We start from the raw sequence: 14,369 nt of genomic DNA, 5'->3' as shown, positions 1-14,369 counted from the left end.
GGTAGAAGATCTGCCACTTTAAAGCGAGGGGTTCTGTAGTATTTTCGAAAGGGATAAAACTTTTTTTTACTGCATTTTAAGGGATCATTGTCTCTTTTATTTCACATACAGGTACCCCTAGATTTGGGTGGCCTTTTAATGGGTGTTTTTATTGAGTCTACTCCAGGTTTTGAATGGTACTAAAGATAAACTGACAAACCTTTTTTGTTTTTGTTTTGTTTTGTAAATGTTTTAAGATTCCCAAGACGCTCACAGAATATTTCAGGAGATCTAAATTATGCATTTTTTTTTTTTTAAATTTTAATACAAAAACTGGAAATCCAGGTCATCCTTAATTTCTTACCTGCTGTTTACCTGGGTTAAAATTCTGAATTTCATCTGCAGAGGAGGCAACAATAACTTTAATAACTAACCACCTGTAATCACAGGTTTCCAAACAGGAAACTTCAGCAAGCTCCTTAGCTAATGTAACTACATAGGAGGATCTGGCCTCTTGATTTTCCCAGGGCGCTTTTCTGAGTGTGCTTTATTTATTTTTATTTTGACCAAAACTAAAGAGAAGACAACATTCTAAGCTCCACTGATGGGCCACCAGTCCTAGTACTGTGAAAGTACACTCAAAGATCTAGCTATATAATTTGATGCTAACACAGGGAAGTCAGTTTTCAAGCAGATATGGGAGAAAGTGAACATCACAATCAGGGCCGGCTCGAGCATTTCTGCCGCCCCAAGCAAAAAAAAAAAAAAAAAGGCGCGATCGGTGGCGGTAGTTCAGCCGCAGGTCCTTCGCTCCAAGAGGGAGTGAGGGGCCTGCCGCCCCCGAATTGCCGCAGGTGCCACCGCCCCTCTCCCGTGGCCGCCCCAAGCACCTGCTTGTTAAGCGGGTGCCTGGAGCCGGCCCTGCTCACAATTAGAGATTTCTGTTAATGTTAGTCTTTAAATATGAGGGTTGCTTTTCAAAGACTGTGATTTTCTTTAAAATGAAAATGAAGGAGCAGCAACCTAAAATGTCATCCTGGTGTGCACTTACTAATGACTTTAGCAGGAGGGAAAGTCTTGATTTGTTTTTGATTAGCCTCTTAAGTGCTAACGATTCCTGGTCTCTGGGGGCCAAGGATGTGTAAATCCACCTACCAGACTCAGATAATGTTTCGTCATGTGACCCGTGTTAATATGAAGGGGATGAAAGAAAGAAATCCCGAGGACAAGTCAATAAAATAGGCACAGAGCTCTGGCTGGAAAGGGAAAGCTGTGGGTCTGCTGCTGGAAGAGGTTCAGAGATCAAGTGGCTCAATGCTTTCTCCAGATGGGCTGGTTTGGGTGTGGAGGCCTTTGTGACTGAATAAATCCTCCTACTGGGCTACTTCATCATCATGTCAGTTTCTTCCCAAGTCCTCTCCTTTCCATATCCCCACCCTGCCTGACTAGCACAAAGGAGGGGAGCTCCGGCGTCTTAACTCCTATACTGTGCTACAATCAAAACCTTTTTAGAGACTATTTGCATGTTGCTTTTTATTCAGGATGGGGTCAGGTCATATATATTTTCAGCAGCTCTTTCCTTAGATGCCCGAGACAATCGTTTCACAGAAGCTTGACGCTATTGTTCACACAAGATCTTATCCTAAGATGCCAATTTTTCCTTGCCTCATACTTTTAGAACTATTTTCACATAACGTACTGCAGTGAGCTATAGATCTACAATATGCAAGGACCACGGAGTTGCACCGTCTTTTGGATCCTGTCACATACATTTAGGCTGAAAGCTTCAGCTAGGTGGAGAATATTATGAGTTCAAAACCTCATGAAGCTGAAAGCAAAGCCCAAGGATTTCAAATGAGTGCATAAAGTTAGGCTTCTAAATAAATAGAGAAATGCTCAATCCAATCCAATCTCGTATTGAGGGGTCTAAAGAGGGATTTAGGAGCCTACCTTTAACCCAGCTACCCCTCTGAAACCTACCTTTAGACATTCACTTTTAAAAGTTTTAACCTAACCACTATGCTGCTCTAAGTTCCTTGATTTCTGGAAGTCTTTTTTGTAATGATTACATTTCCCCAAGTAGGAGAAAAAGCTTGTGGCAGAAGTGCAAAGGCCCCAAATCTCTGCATGCAGCTGTGGAAAATGCTCTGTTAGCGACAAGGTAACAGATGGCCTAGAAGGCTTGGTGACCATGGGCCCTGTCTTATTGAGAGCAGGAAACAATACCATGCACATCTTAGCATGTGCCACCCAACAGCGTTCAGGCACATTGTCATCACCCTAGTGCAAAATCCCAATTCCACGCTTAAGAGCTGCAGAAAAGACCCTCAGTCTCTCAAACCTGCAAATGAGCAGCTCCCCATGTCGCGCATTGAAAATATGGAAAGGGCAATGCATATAGAAATCTAATTATTGGCAGGCACAGCCCAGCGTTTAGCATGAGAATCGCAGGGCTCTCATGCGTTTCTTGTGCATGGACCCCGAAAGGTAATCGTGAAAGCAAAAGTTAAAGCTATTGAATTTCCATCAGTCATTCAATGTTCCCTTTGATTATGGTGACTTGAGTTTGTTGTTTGTTCTTAAATTGCAGTGAGAAAGTGTTATTAATCACTTTAAAATATTTTTAAGACAAAAGGGGGATTGTCTCCAGCGTTAGCTATAATGAGAGGCAGAAAGGGCTAAGGAAAGATACTTTGTGTGATCTCTAGCTGGCCCTACCGCGTTCGCTTGCACAATGATCTTTATTTCCCATTGGGCAACACAAATCCCTGCATAAAACCGCTAGAGTCTAGCTTAGGGCTGGAGTCAATCCACTGTGCTCTACTGGCAAGGCTGAGTTACACCAGTTGAGCATCTGGCCCTTGGGTCCTAAAAATGACCCACAGCCATTAGCGCTGTGAGCAAAGCTTGGCGCCCAAGTGCGGCAGCGGCGGCGGGGGGGGGCAATGAAAGGGGTTAGCGCAAGGCCGAGCCCTACCCGGAGAGCGGGTGCGGCTGTGCCAGGTAACTCCGGCCCCGTGTGTCTACACGGCTGCAGCTCTTGCTCGGGGATGCGGAGCGGCACGAGCCCAAGGGGAGGGAGGGGGTTGGACTCTAGTGGAAGCAGCTTTAGCCCAATAGCTCGCAGCAGCCCTCACAGGAGGGAGGTGGGGGGGGGACGCCTAGCCAGCGCTGCTGCCTTCCCCGCCCCCCCCGGGGGGGAGGGATGAGACAGCAAGGGGGGCGGGGCGGGGAGCCTGACCAGGTGGCCGGAGCCCCCATGCACCCTCCGCAGCTGGCCCTGCCCCCCCCCCCACGACTGCGACTCCCCCACATCCTTCGGGGGGGATCATTTGCTATTGCAATCAGTTGTGCTGCCAAACTCCAGCCCGCCCTGCCGCCATCCCAACGCCAAAGGGCCACTTGACAGGACCCGGGCGGGGGGGGGGGGGTCCCAGCAAAGGCCCCCCTCCCTCCCCCACCCCCTCCTGCTGCCCAGGTTTATAACGCGGCAGCCCCAGGCCAGGCAGCAGCGCCGCGCGCTCGTCCTCTGTCCCGGGGGCTGCAGCGGGCGCGTGCGGGGCTCTGGGCTGCCAGGGGGGGCGGGCTCGGCGGCGCCTCCCCCCCCCCCCCCATGGCCCTCGGGCGGGCGGCGCGGCTGCGGCTGCTGCTGCTGCTGCTGGCGGGGAGCGGGCTGGGGCCAGGCGCCGCCGATCGCTGCAGCTGGAAGGGGAGGTAAGAGCCCCGGCCAGGGGTGCGCAGAGCCGCCCCGGGCCCCAGCCGGTGGGGAGCCCCCAAAGCCGGGCCAGGGGTTGCTGGTCTCCTGGGGATGGATGGACCCAGATCTCCTGGGGGCGGGGGGCGCCTTGGGCTGCCCGAAAGGTCAGAAAACTCCCCAGAAAATGGCAAAGGACATGAGGATGTTCGGGGGGGGGGGGATTGTCTGTCCTCCCCCCCCCCCCCCCCGCTTTGATCGAAATTTTTCCACCCACCCGCTCGTCCGCTGAGCGCGGGAGCTCTTGGGGTTAGGGGTTACCCAGCCTAAGACAAGGCGAAGCTCTTGCATAGATAGGGGGTGCCTGCGTAGCCTCTTATGCCCGTTACAAACAGAGCCCATCTGAGGTTGGCCCAGTGCATATTATTTCTGTATTTGAAGATGGGGAAACTGAGGCACGGAGCCGCAGCTTGATTTGTCTGCCGCCACCCAGCGAGTCATGAGCCCAGATCTCCAGCTTCCCAGTCCCGCTTTTAAAGCGGGGGCCTCTTTTTTACAGCCATCCCAAAAGCCATCCAGTGATATAACAGCAATGACTCCAATCATTAGAGTTGATGTTAGAGAAAGAAAGAACAATATTGAGTTTTGTTTCTCTTGTCTACTGAACGCCTGAACCCTGACAGCAGAAATAGCATGAGACTGTTTTACAACATCCCCAAATGTCAGTGTCTTATTTTAAGTGTTTTTTTAAAAAGCAGGATTTGACCTTTGCAGAAAACACCTGCACCCTCACATGGGGCATCAAGCTATGTTGAAAGATTTTCCCCTTAACAAATCAGTGTATCATCTATGTCAAATAACAGGAAGATACAAAACTGGTGGAAAATGTTCAACAATATTTTTGTCATAATTTTGAAGGAAAATGTGGTTCACATTTTTCACAAAAATTACGATCCTTTTTTTAAACCAGCTATAGTAATAAAAATACTGGGCCTGATTCAGAACTAAGCTACGAGTATAATCAAACGTAACGACAAATTAGTGAAATTGCATTGATGTAAAGCTAGTGTGAGCAAGATCAGAATCAGGGCCAGCCTACAGCTCTTTGTTTAGAAATGACTCTTCAATAGTAGCTACCGGTAACATTTTCAAAGTCCACCTGCGTTAGGTGTCTAAGTCCCATTTTCAAAAGGGACTTAGGCACTTGGGCACCTCATTCTCATGGAAAGGCATTAGGACTTGCTCCAAGGGGTAGGATTTTCAAAAAAGGCTAAGCATTGATCTAACCCTGCTCCCACTGAAGGCAATGGGAATTTTGTCCTGGTTTGGAAAGGTCAGTGCTGAGCACTTTTAAAAACTCTACCCTGAGTCACTTCTAAAAATGGGACATAGGCTTAGCGTTGAAGTTGCAGTGTGGGCTCTGAAGCCTGGGACAAGGGGCAGGCTTCAGAATCAAGCTGCAGCTTCAAAGTGCGATCTTCACAGCAATTTTTAGAGCCCTAGCAGGACCCCCACTCCACTCTGTCAACCCCGGGCTGGGAGACTCCCGGCCGTGGGCTGTGGCGACGTACTCTGCAGCTCGTTTGAAAAAGTTACCCTACATCTGTTACCAGGCAGCTTGCCACAGAAGCAGCTCTCCTTTAATAGCTGCCACTAGAGAAATAATTAAATGTAGTAGTAACAATCATTAATAATCTAGACCAGGAATCTACATCCCGTAGTTGCTGCAACAAGACTTTTGAGGCACGTTGCTGTCTCCACTTGAAAATGGGGAGAAAATAGAGTATAGGGAGCAATCCAGCAGTGGCCAGACACTAGGAGGTAAGACTTACAAATCATCCAGGCTGGCTGTGACTCCCACGGGTCATTTCTTTCCCTGTTTCGTGTACAAAAAAGGGGGATTGTTTATTATGTGTATTCTAAGCCCAGCTGAGATGGGGGCCTTGTTGTTCTAGGCACTGCACACATAAAAAAGAGACGGTCCCTGTCTGGAAGAGCTGGCACTCTTAATCTGCAAGACAAAGGGTGGAAAGGGAAACAGAGGCACAGAGCAGTAAAATGGGTTACCCCAGATCACACAGCAGGTTAGTGGCAGGTTAGGGAGTGACCTCACTCTGCTGACTCCCACTAGCCTGTGCTGCCTAGGTTTTGTTCATTATGAACGATGTATTCTTGGCCTTGCCTTGGCAGTGGTTTAAGTTGGGAACCTCGTTCCCGCACCGTGGAGCAGGTCCACCTGCGCTGCACCGAGGGCTCCCTGGAATGGCTGTACCCAGCACGAGCCCTGCGTGTTGTCCTGGAGCCCAACCTGTCGAGCACCAGACACACCACTGTCTGCATCAAGCCAGCAAGTGACTTCCAGGGTGCCAGCATCTACGTGGAGCGCGCTGGCCAGCTGCACCTGGTGGTGAGCGAAGCTGAGGAGGCGCGGCTGCGCCACGTGTCCTGCTTCAGTGCCCACACGCCACAGCGGGTCGCCCTTTTCCTGCAGGCCAGCCCGCAGCGGGATATCAGCCGCAGGACGGCCAGCTTCCAGTACGAACTGCTGAGCAACCAAAGCACGGCGGGCCCTGACTTCCAGAAAATGGCCCTTGTGGAAGGTAAGGCTGAGATCTCCCATAAGCCCCGATCCTGCAAATGGATCTACACAGGTGAACCCATGCAGAGCTTGATCCACTTCTGTAGGGGTCCCACAATGGTGCAGGGCTCCATTAACCGGGAGCCAATTTCATGAATGGGCTTGTGGTGTTCCTCGTTGCAGGAGGGGGATAATCTCTTACCTATGAACCCCAACACCTGCCCCTCTCCCTACTCCCCTTAACACATCACATTGATCCTGGGAGACGCTTACAGCACAGAGGCTCTCGCGCTACCCCTGTTCCGTGCTCCAAAAGCAGGAAAAGCTCGCGGTGCTGTGAGGGGAAATTCTATTCTGTCCCATTTGTCAGCTAATTTAATCATGGACGCTTGAGCAAGCAGCACTGGAACACAGGGGGGAACATTTTCAAAAGCATCGAACGCTCCTGCGTTTCCTTTTCAGAAATTAATTTAGGCACTTTAAGAGCCCAGAGCTCACTGAGGAGCCTAAATGCCTTTTGTAAATGGATTTAGGCTCCTACGTCCTTAAAGTGCTTTTGAAGATTCTACCCTGGTTCTGTTCCCATTTTGTACCCTGAGAGACCCTCAGACAATGTCTTCAACCCACGTGGCAGTGGCTCAGGGCTGAGGCCGGCTGTAGGAAAGTGGGGGGGGGGGAAAGGACGTTGAATAAAAAGAGCAACGACAGCACTTTCCCGCTGTCCTCTCCCCTTTCTTAGACTATTGGGGGGAGGGGCTTAGTTTTGGGTACTGACAGTAACTGAGGAAATATGCTCACTTAAGGATGTAATTGTAAAGAGATTGGCACAGTTAAGCAGTGCCTGACAGACATTCCGTATAATAAACTTAATATAAATCAAAGTAAATACATAATGAAATAACCTTTACTTGGAGCAGAAACGAACTGATTTCCCAGTGGCATGTTCAAAATTAGAATGACATAGAATTAAACAGGTATGAACATCCGTCTGTCACAAAGCAGGCATGGCCCTGTAAATTACAAAATGACCAATATTCCAGCATATGCCCAGCTATTAGCAAGGAAGTGGAAAGTCCCCAAGGGAAGCAGGCTTTGAGCCATGGATGGGGATTTCCAGAGTTAAACCCTCAATTCCCATTGACTTTGAATAGGATTTGAGCAACTACTGCCCTTAAGCCCATTTGGAAATCCCAGCCATAATGCTTTCTTCAACGTTGATGGATGGAGGCCCCAGATTCATTAGAGACATCCTCCTTGATTCTGATCTTCTGATCATTCTTGCATCAGCTTTGTGTCTTTCATAGTGAGGAAACAGCCATATTGGCTACCAAGATATAATTGCCCTAGCCTGTGAGGAAGACTTTTGCGCTGTGCTTAAAGCACAGGACTGTGAGTAAGGAATTCTGTGTTCTGTTTTTGGCTCAGTGTATGACTGTGAGCAAGTCACTTCTCCCTGTGAGATTTAGGTCATTCATTTCAGTGTCTGGAAATTCTCAGAATCCTTATTATAAAATAGCCCCGTATTTCAGAGCAATGGTCTCTACCACTGCCTCTTACCAGAGTGCTACTGCAGTATTCCCAGCATCCCAGCAACAAATATAACGTATCACACAATGGACGGAAGGGGCTACAGAAGTGCAAAGTATTGTAACTGTTGCAATGAGCAGTCCGGGATGGTAAGATTTCCAATGGAATTCACTTTGGAAATTAAGCAAAACACCCACCTAGAATTCTTGATATTTTCAGGGATCAAAGTAGATGGATGCATAAAGTACCAAAGTTTTCTACTATATGATATCTCCAAAAACTACTGAACTGAAGAAAGGACAGTAAGAATATTGTTGGCCTGGTCAAAAGCCCATTGAAATCAATGGATGAGGTTACTCCCCTCAACACTTCACTGGTCTGTTAGCAATCATTATTTTATTTATCAGTAACTGATTCTTTTGTTCTTTAGCGATGTGCCGTCCTTGTGACAACACGGAGCTTCTGATGGCCATTTGCAGTAGTGATTTTGGTAAGCAGACTTACAGGAAAATATTCTGCCTCTAATTATGCATTGATTATTTTGGCTTATTTGCCTCTTCTTTAAATACTTTGATCTTCAATCTGAGAACTCCACTAGCTTGTGTCAAAGAATGAAATGGGAAAAGATGGGATAAATCACATCTGCAGATCAAACACAGTGAACCCAGCAGGTGGGAAGGCAAAGCAATTTTTTTTTTCTTTCCACGTCCATTATACACACTCCTTTTTTGGCATGAAGTTTTTTGCTGGAATCATTTTGTCACAGTCCACCTGCCTTTCACTTTCTGATAGTTTTGCAAGTGCACACACGTGTGCAGCAGAAATATTCTTTACTTACCTTCCCTCTAACTGCACAGATATGAAGAATTTTGTAAAATCCCTGTTTATGCAGGTTGGCTTTTTCCAAACTGATCACACCTTAAAACTGCTGTAATGATAGCAGAGCAATCCTTGTGGGGGACTGTTCCTCGCCATGTATTTCACTGTGGGGCTGTACCCAGGGCTTAAATTCAGCCAGAGCTGTCTGGAGCGGAGCTCTGGTAAATATTTTCAAACCCCTGGAGTTTTTATAGCATATGGGTGGCTCCAGGAAATACTCTATGAGAATTTAAGCCCTGGCTGTACGATATACCCCCCCCCCCATCAACCCGAAGTGAGTCTGGTTAGAGATGCAACCTCACACAGATACTGTAGAACATCAGATGCAAACAATGTTAATGGACCTGATCCTGCATCGGTGGAAGTCAATGGCAAAACCCCAATTTCCACTGCCCTCGATCAAATTTAAAAAAAAAAAAAGATCTTTTTGAAAACCATTGATTCTGCTATCCCTCAAGGAGATCCTTTATCCTTGATAAACTCAGTGGGTACAACCTTGAAACTGAAGCCAAATCAGAAATAGTTCCTGCTACATAATGCCAACACCTGCACATGACAAGGTCACAGATACATTTATAATTGTCCTCTGTACATTCTTTTCTTCTACTCTCTTTCATATCGTGCTCTCAATGGTTTACTATACTTAGCACAAGTACACACACACACACGTGCGCACACACACACACACGTGCACACACACACACACACACACACACACACACATACGTTCCAGTTCTGGTTACTGATGGAGTCCATTGTTTGTGACTTAAACCTAGTTGTATGAGAAGCTTTACCCTTCATTAACGACACCGTTTTTCAGCCCCAGCATTGCACATCCCTTTTGAGAAAACAAATGCATTAATATGCTATAAAGTAGGGAAACCGTTAACAGGACGCTGTAGCAAAGGCTTTATCTCCTTTATTTCATCTTGCAAAATCTCTACTGATCTGTTACTTCTCAGTATTGTCTCTTGCTCTGTAACATGTTTGTTTGTTTTTGTTTTGTTTTATTGCACTGATTTTTCCTTTACACACACAAGTTGTACCATATTAATTATACTGGTCTAGTTAAAGCCGTACAACCTCCCTAATGTGGACACAGTTAAATATGCTCATAGCTAGGATTAGCAGCATTCCATTTTTATTTTTTCATAATTCCAACAGATAATATCACTGTTTATATTTAAGCTTTTTTCAATTTAAATGTTCAGTTGTGCAACACTATAGATTTTAATTATCTTTATTTTTATCAATTTAAAAACTTTCACAGGAGCGGGAACTTATGTCATGATATTTATTTAATGACAATAGACATTGAGAGTCAAAAGTTAAAGGTTTCTAGCCATTAAAACACAAGTTGTCTATATTGGAATAGCCAAAGGAAATAGTCTTACATCAAACTCTAAGAAGCACTTTTTTTACTTTGCCCAACGGTAAATTTTGATGATCATGGATGGAAATAATGTGTCAGTTTGTGGTGAAATGGACATTTGCTAATGCTTACTGATAAAAATAACTCCTTTCAAGCCTACTTATAAGCTATAGTGATACAAGACGTCTTTATACCAGTATAACTACATCCATTCTAGGGGTTGGCCTGGTAGAACTATAGTGGCATATCACTACAAAACTGAAAGTAGCCCAGGTCTTACTATGGAAGTGTATTCCTGTGCCAATCATCTTTCTTCTTCATTTGAACTAATTGATGCAATCTACCCCATTGTTTCTCCTTGATGAAGTTATCAGTTCCCATGCAAACAGCTCTCCCTCTGCACAGCCAGCAGCCCCAGAGACTGACAGATGTGGAGGCCCAGGGTGCACAATGGGGGGCATTTATACTTATGGCACCAACAGACCAGAAGAAATAGCCCTTTGAACGGACTCTATTTATGACCTGACTTCCTTGCCCTACGCTCACAAATCGCTATCATCAACTTTTTTGATTAGAGAAAATAGCTGCTAATGAAAGTGTAAATGACAGCGGGAGTGAATGGGGGCTTTATGGTTATTCTTAAGGCAGAGGGCTTCAGTCACTAGACCATGAGCCGTGCAGGAGCAACTTTGAGGAACAGGAACACGTGCATTATAGCTTGTCAATAGACTTGACTGCATCTGATTAAAGATGCTCACACAAAGAAGGAGATGAAGAGCAGAGCGGAGACATCTGTTGTGCTAAGCCCTTGCAGCCCTTGAAAACTAAATTAGCTAAGGAAGTTCCTGGACTTTTCAGAAATAAGCTCTTTGTGCCCCTTACACTAATGAGACCATTATCCCCAAAGGAAAGAGCCAAGTGATGGATATTTTGCAAAGTTCCAGCTAACTGTATAACCTCTCATTTGCTCAGGGGCTGTTGGCAGAATGGTTGAGGGACGCTCTTGAGCGTTCCCTGTATTTTGGATTCAAATTGAATTTGTTCTTGAAGAAATGTAATAAGAAAAGTCAGTTCCCATTAATTGTTGGGGGGCGGACGGGGACGGAGAGGAAGATTTCACACCGGCAAATGCTAGGCATGAGTTTGCAGCTGTGAAATGGATGATATTCTCTGTGCTGGAGACACAAATGATTCAACTTATTTAGGCCTTTCTTCTATTTTTATTTCCCAAACCAGCTCTGCTAGTTTTTACAGGTGGGGCTGGCTGTGTGCAAATGGCATGGTTTAAATGAGGCATAAAGGTTTCTGTTGCTCCAAAAAAAAAAAGGGACTGGGGAAAATGGAGGGTTTGGCAGTAGGAGACAAAATTAGGTGTGTATGCACACCAGCTGTGCTGAAAATAAAGGTAAGATTTTCTGGTACAATTTTCTAGTGTCGAGCAGACCCAAGGTCCCAATCCTCCACTAGCATGGACCCTGCAGCCACAGGAAGCCCCCCCTGGAAATCACCAAGAGTGTCCAACAGAATACAAACCATTACACATCCAGAGCACTGCGAACTAACAGTTCCCTCTATTTTATTTTGACTTCCAGGTCTAGTTTACATTAGGCCAGATCCTCAAATGGCATCGCTGCATTTACTTCTCGGGAGGGGTGTCGCTTTATACCACTGGAAGATCTGGCCCTAAAATGTCTGTCTTGTTCACTAGGTTTTAATTTAATGTTTTATACAAGAAGATTTCATAGTGGGTAATACAGTTTTTAAAACATAGAGTGCCCTGTAGTCCTTATGGAGGCAGAACATGGCTGCAGATTGATTCTGATGATGACAAATCAAAACTTTGTCAAAACAAGGCTACTGATCAAATGATGATTCGGGTGAATTTTTGATTCAAGTCTAATTTCTGCCCATAGTTGCATTATGGGAATGAAATAGCTAGCTTCAGTTTCCAATTTTTTTCTGACAGTCGATGCTTTAATAGTCATGGTGTTCTCTTAAGAAACCTGAAATAATACAGTACTGTAGCAATCAAAATTGCAAAATTTGTACTGGAAATCTAAAAGATAAATTCATAACCTAACAAATGGCTCTCGATTTATGATCCATGGAGCATCTGCAAAGCCCTTCTCTGGGGCTCTCAGAGGGAAACACTTCAGCTGCATTTGCACTGGTGCCCATCAATGCACCTCTACCACTAGCAGCAGCATGAGAAATGGTCGTGTAGACAGAGCCCTGCTCTGAGCCTTGGCCACACTACTACTTCCAACAGTGCTTCAACTGGTGTCCAAAAGGACTAGTGGGGACTTGGCGTGATGGCCCATGACAGGCTCACTCCCTGGGAACAGAGACTGAAAACATTTAAGGAACCCTTGAACTAGACTGTCATTGTACGTTGGTGCGCACAGCTGCTGAGTTATACCCCAGAAGTGGCTGCATGTTTGTCAGCAAGTTCTCAAACAGGTAATTAATTGTACAGTGATGTGGAACCATCGGTATAAAAGGTGCTATGTAATATCAGAAAATTATTCCTTCTAGGGAAAAATGCACTTAAAATACTATCGTAGCTGAACTCTTTATCAGAAACAGCTGTGCCATAACCAACTCACTATTCATGTCGTCTTCGCATCTAGTGGTGAGAGGATCGATCCGAAATGTTTCCCACGACCCTGAAAATCACATGACCCAGGTTGAAGTCAGCGGCCAGAAAGTCTACCGGCAGAAAAACAGAATTTTCCGACAGGATGAAGCAACTGGTGAATGGAGGGGCACTATAAAAACCCTGCTGCAGTGCAAGGTAAAGAAAGGTGCTGGAGATTTCCTGTTCACTGGCAATGAACATTTTGGAGAAGCTTGGCTGGGCTGTGCCCCTAGATTTAAGGACTTCAATTCTATTTACCGAACAGCCAGAGAACGGGGAACAAACCCATGTGAGTTTCAGTTTAGCTGAAATGCATGTCATGAGAGCGCTGAGTAAAAGGATTGCAGTCTCATGTTTGGATGCTGTTCATAAGGTTCAGCAAAAGCTGAAGACAGATTTCACTAGAGCTAGGGCTGGGAGAGCCTCTTCGAGTTTATGGCTTTATGAACCTCTCAAACTAGGACAGTGAAGCTGCAGAATGGTTTAAATCCATGAAGTGCTTTGTTTATAATTCGAATACAGGTGCTTCTCCTGCCTCCAGGGGAGCTTCTGATTTTTTAAGGGGCTGCTTTTTCCCCCTAGCTGAAGAGTAGCTTGTGCTGTGTGTTAGAGGTAGGAGATGCCTCACAAAATCTAGGATGCACTAAGTGGGTGTCCTCTCTGTTTTGTATTTTTCATTAGCATTTTTCTCCCCCCACTTATTTTTTTTCACTCTGTGCTTCAGTTTTCACCCATTAGATTCCCTCCCCCCCCCCCCCACACACACAGTAAGGATGATGCAGACTCAATGACATTGAGAGTTTGAGTTGAGCTACTAAGCCCACAGCCTATCAGTGGGTTTGTCAGTTGCCTGAGGTTTCTCTCTTGGGAAGTTACAGTTCATTAGAACACATGCTAACTAAGGCTCTGGGGCACAGACTTAGCTGTTGTAAATCCGTATAGCAACCATGACTGCACCAGGTTATAGCAGCTGAAGACCTTAGTGTAGATAAGGGCTCTTGTGATCATCATCATCCTGGTTAACATGAGTTACTAGCCTGATGAATTGTCCCAGTTCAGTCAAGCCCTATAAGAAAGGTACTGCAGGTAAAAACTGTTTATTTCAAGGCAAGTCTTGCCTGGTAAGGCACGAATGGTTAGCCCCCAACCGCATGCATTTGAATCACAATTCATTGTAAGTAGCGGTCGATGTGTAGGAAGTGATCCAGATGAGACAGAACTGAAGGTTGTGCTGTATCAAAAGAGGTGAAACGGATGTCCTGTTACTGAATCTGATCTTCCTGCTTTGCGATTAAGTAAATGAACAATGTTAACAACTTCATGTTTGCACTGTGAACTTTGCTCAGCAAAAATGAAGGTTTTGAGGAACTTAAGTTTCAGAGACAATTGGGTACATCCCAGAGTCAGCACTCGCTCTGCTTGTCTGAAAGTCCATGCTCACTGAATATCATTTGTATGAGTGGGCTTGTCTAAAGGGTTAGTGTTGTTTGGTTGGTTTTTTAAAGTGCAGTTCACATTTCCCAGCTGTACTTTGCACTTTCAAACATTGTGTTTGCTGATCACCTATGTACTGTATTTGACTGCTTTGTATATTTGAGAACAAAATTGTACATGTTGATCCTATACATTATTGTGTATTTGTTTTGCCTCGGAGTACAAAGGCCCTTAGCTATATCTCAGCAACATTACCTGGAAAATAAAA

At 45.5% G+C, this 14,369-nt stretch overlaps 1 protein-coding gene across 1 annotated transcript; it reads left to right on the top strand.

The window, feature by feature from the left end:
• Window positions 1–5,795: 5,795 nt before the first annotated feature.
• LOC128848048 (meteorin-like protein) lies at window positions 5,796–14,369 on the top strand. The gene is made up of 3 exons (XM_054047784.1): window positions 5,796–6,273; window positions 8,209–8,268; window positions 12,660–14,369. The coding sequence occupies exons 1-3, from the start codon at window positions 5,838–5,840 to the stop codon at window positions 12,974–12,976; spliced, it is 813 nt and encodes a 270-aa protein (XP_053903759.1). The 5' UTR covers window positions 5,796–5,837; the 3' UTR covers window positions 12,977–14,369.

The sequence above is a fragment of the Malaclemys terrapin genome, chromosome 13 (assembly GCF_027887155.1).
Source record: "Malaclemys terrapin pileata isolate rMalTer1 chromosome 13, rMalTer1.hap1, whole genome shotgun sequence".
In the NCBI taxonomy this organism is placed as follows: Eukaryota; Metazoa; Chordata; order Testudines; family Emydidae; genus Malaclemys; species Malaclemys terrapin.
This window is presented reverse-complemented; position numbering and strand designations above follow the sequence as displayed.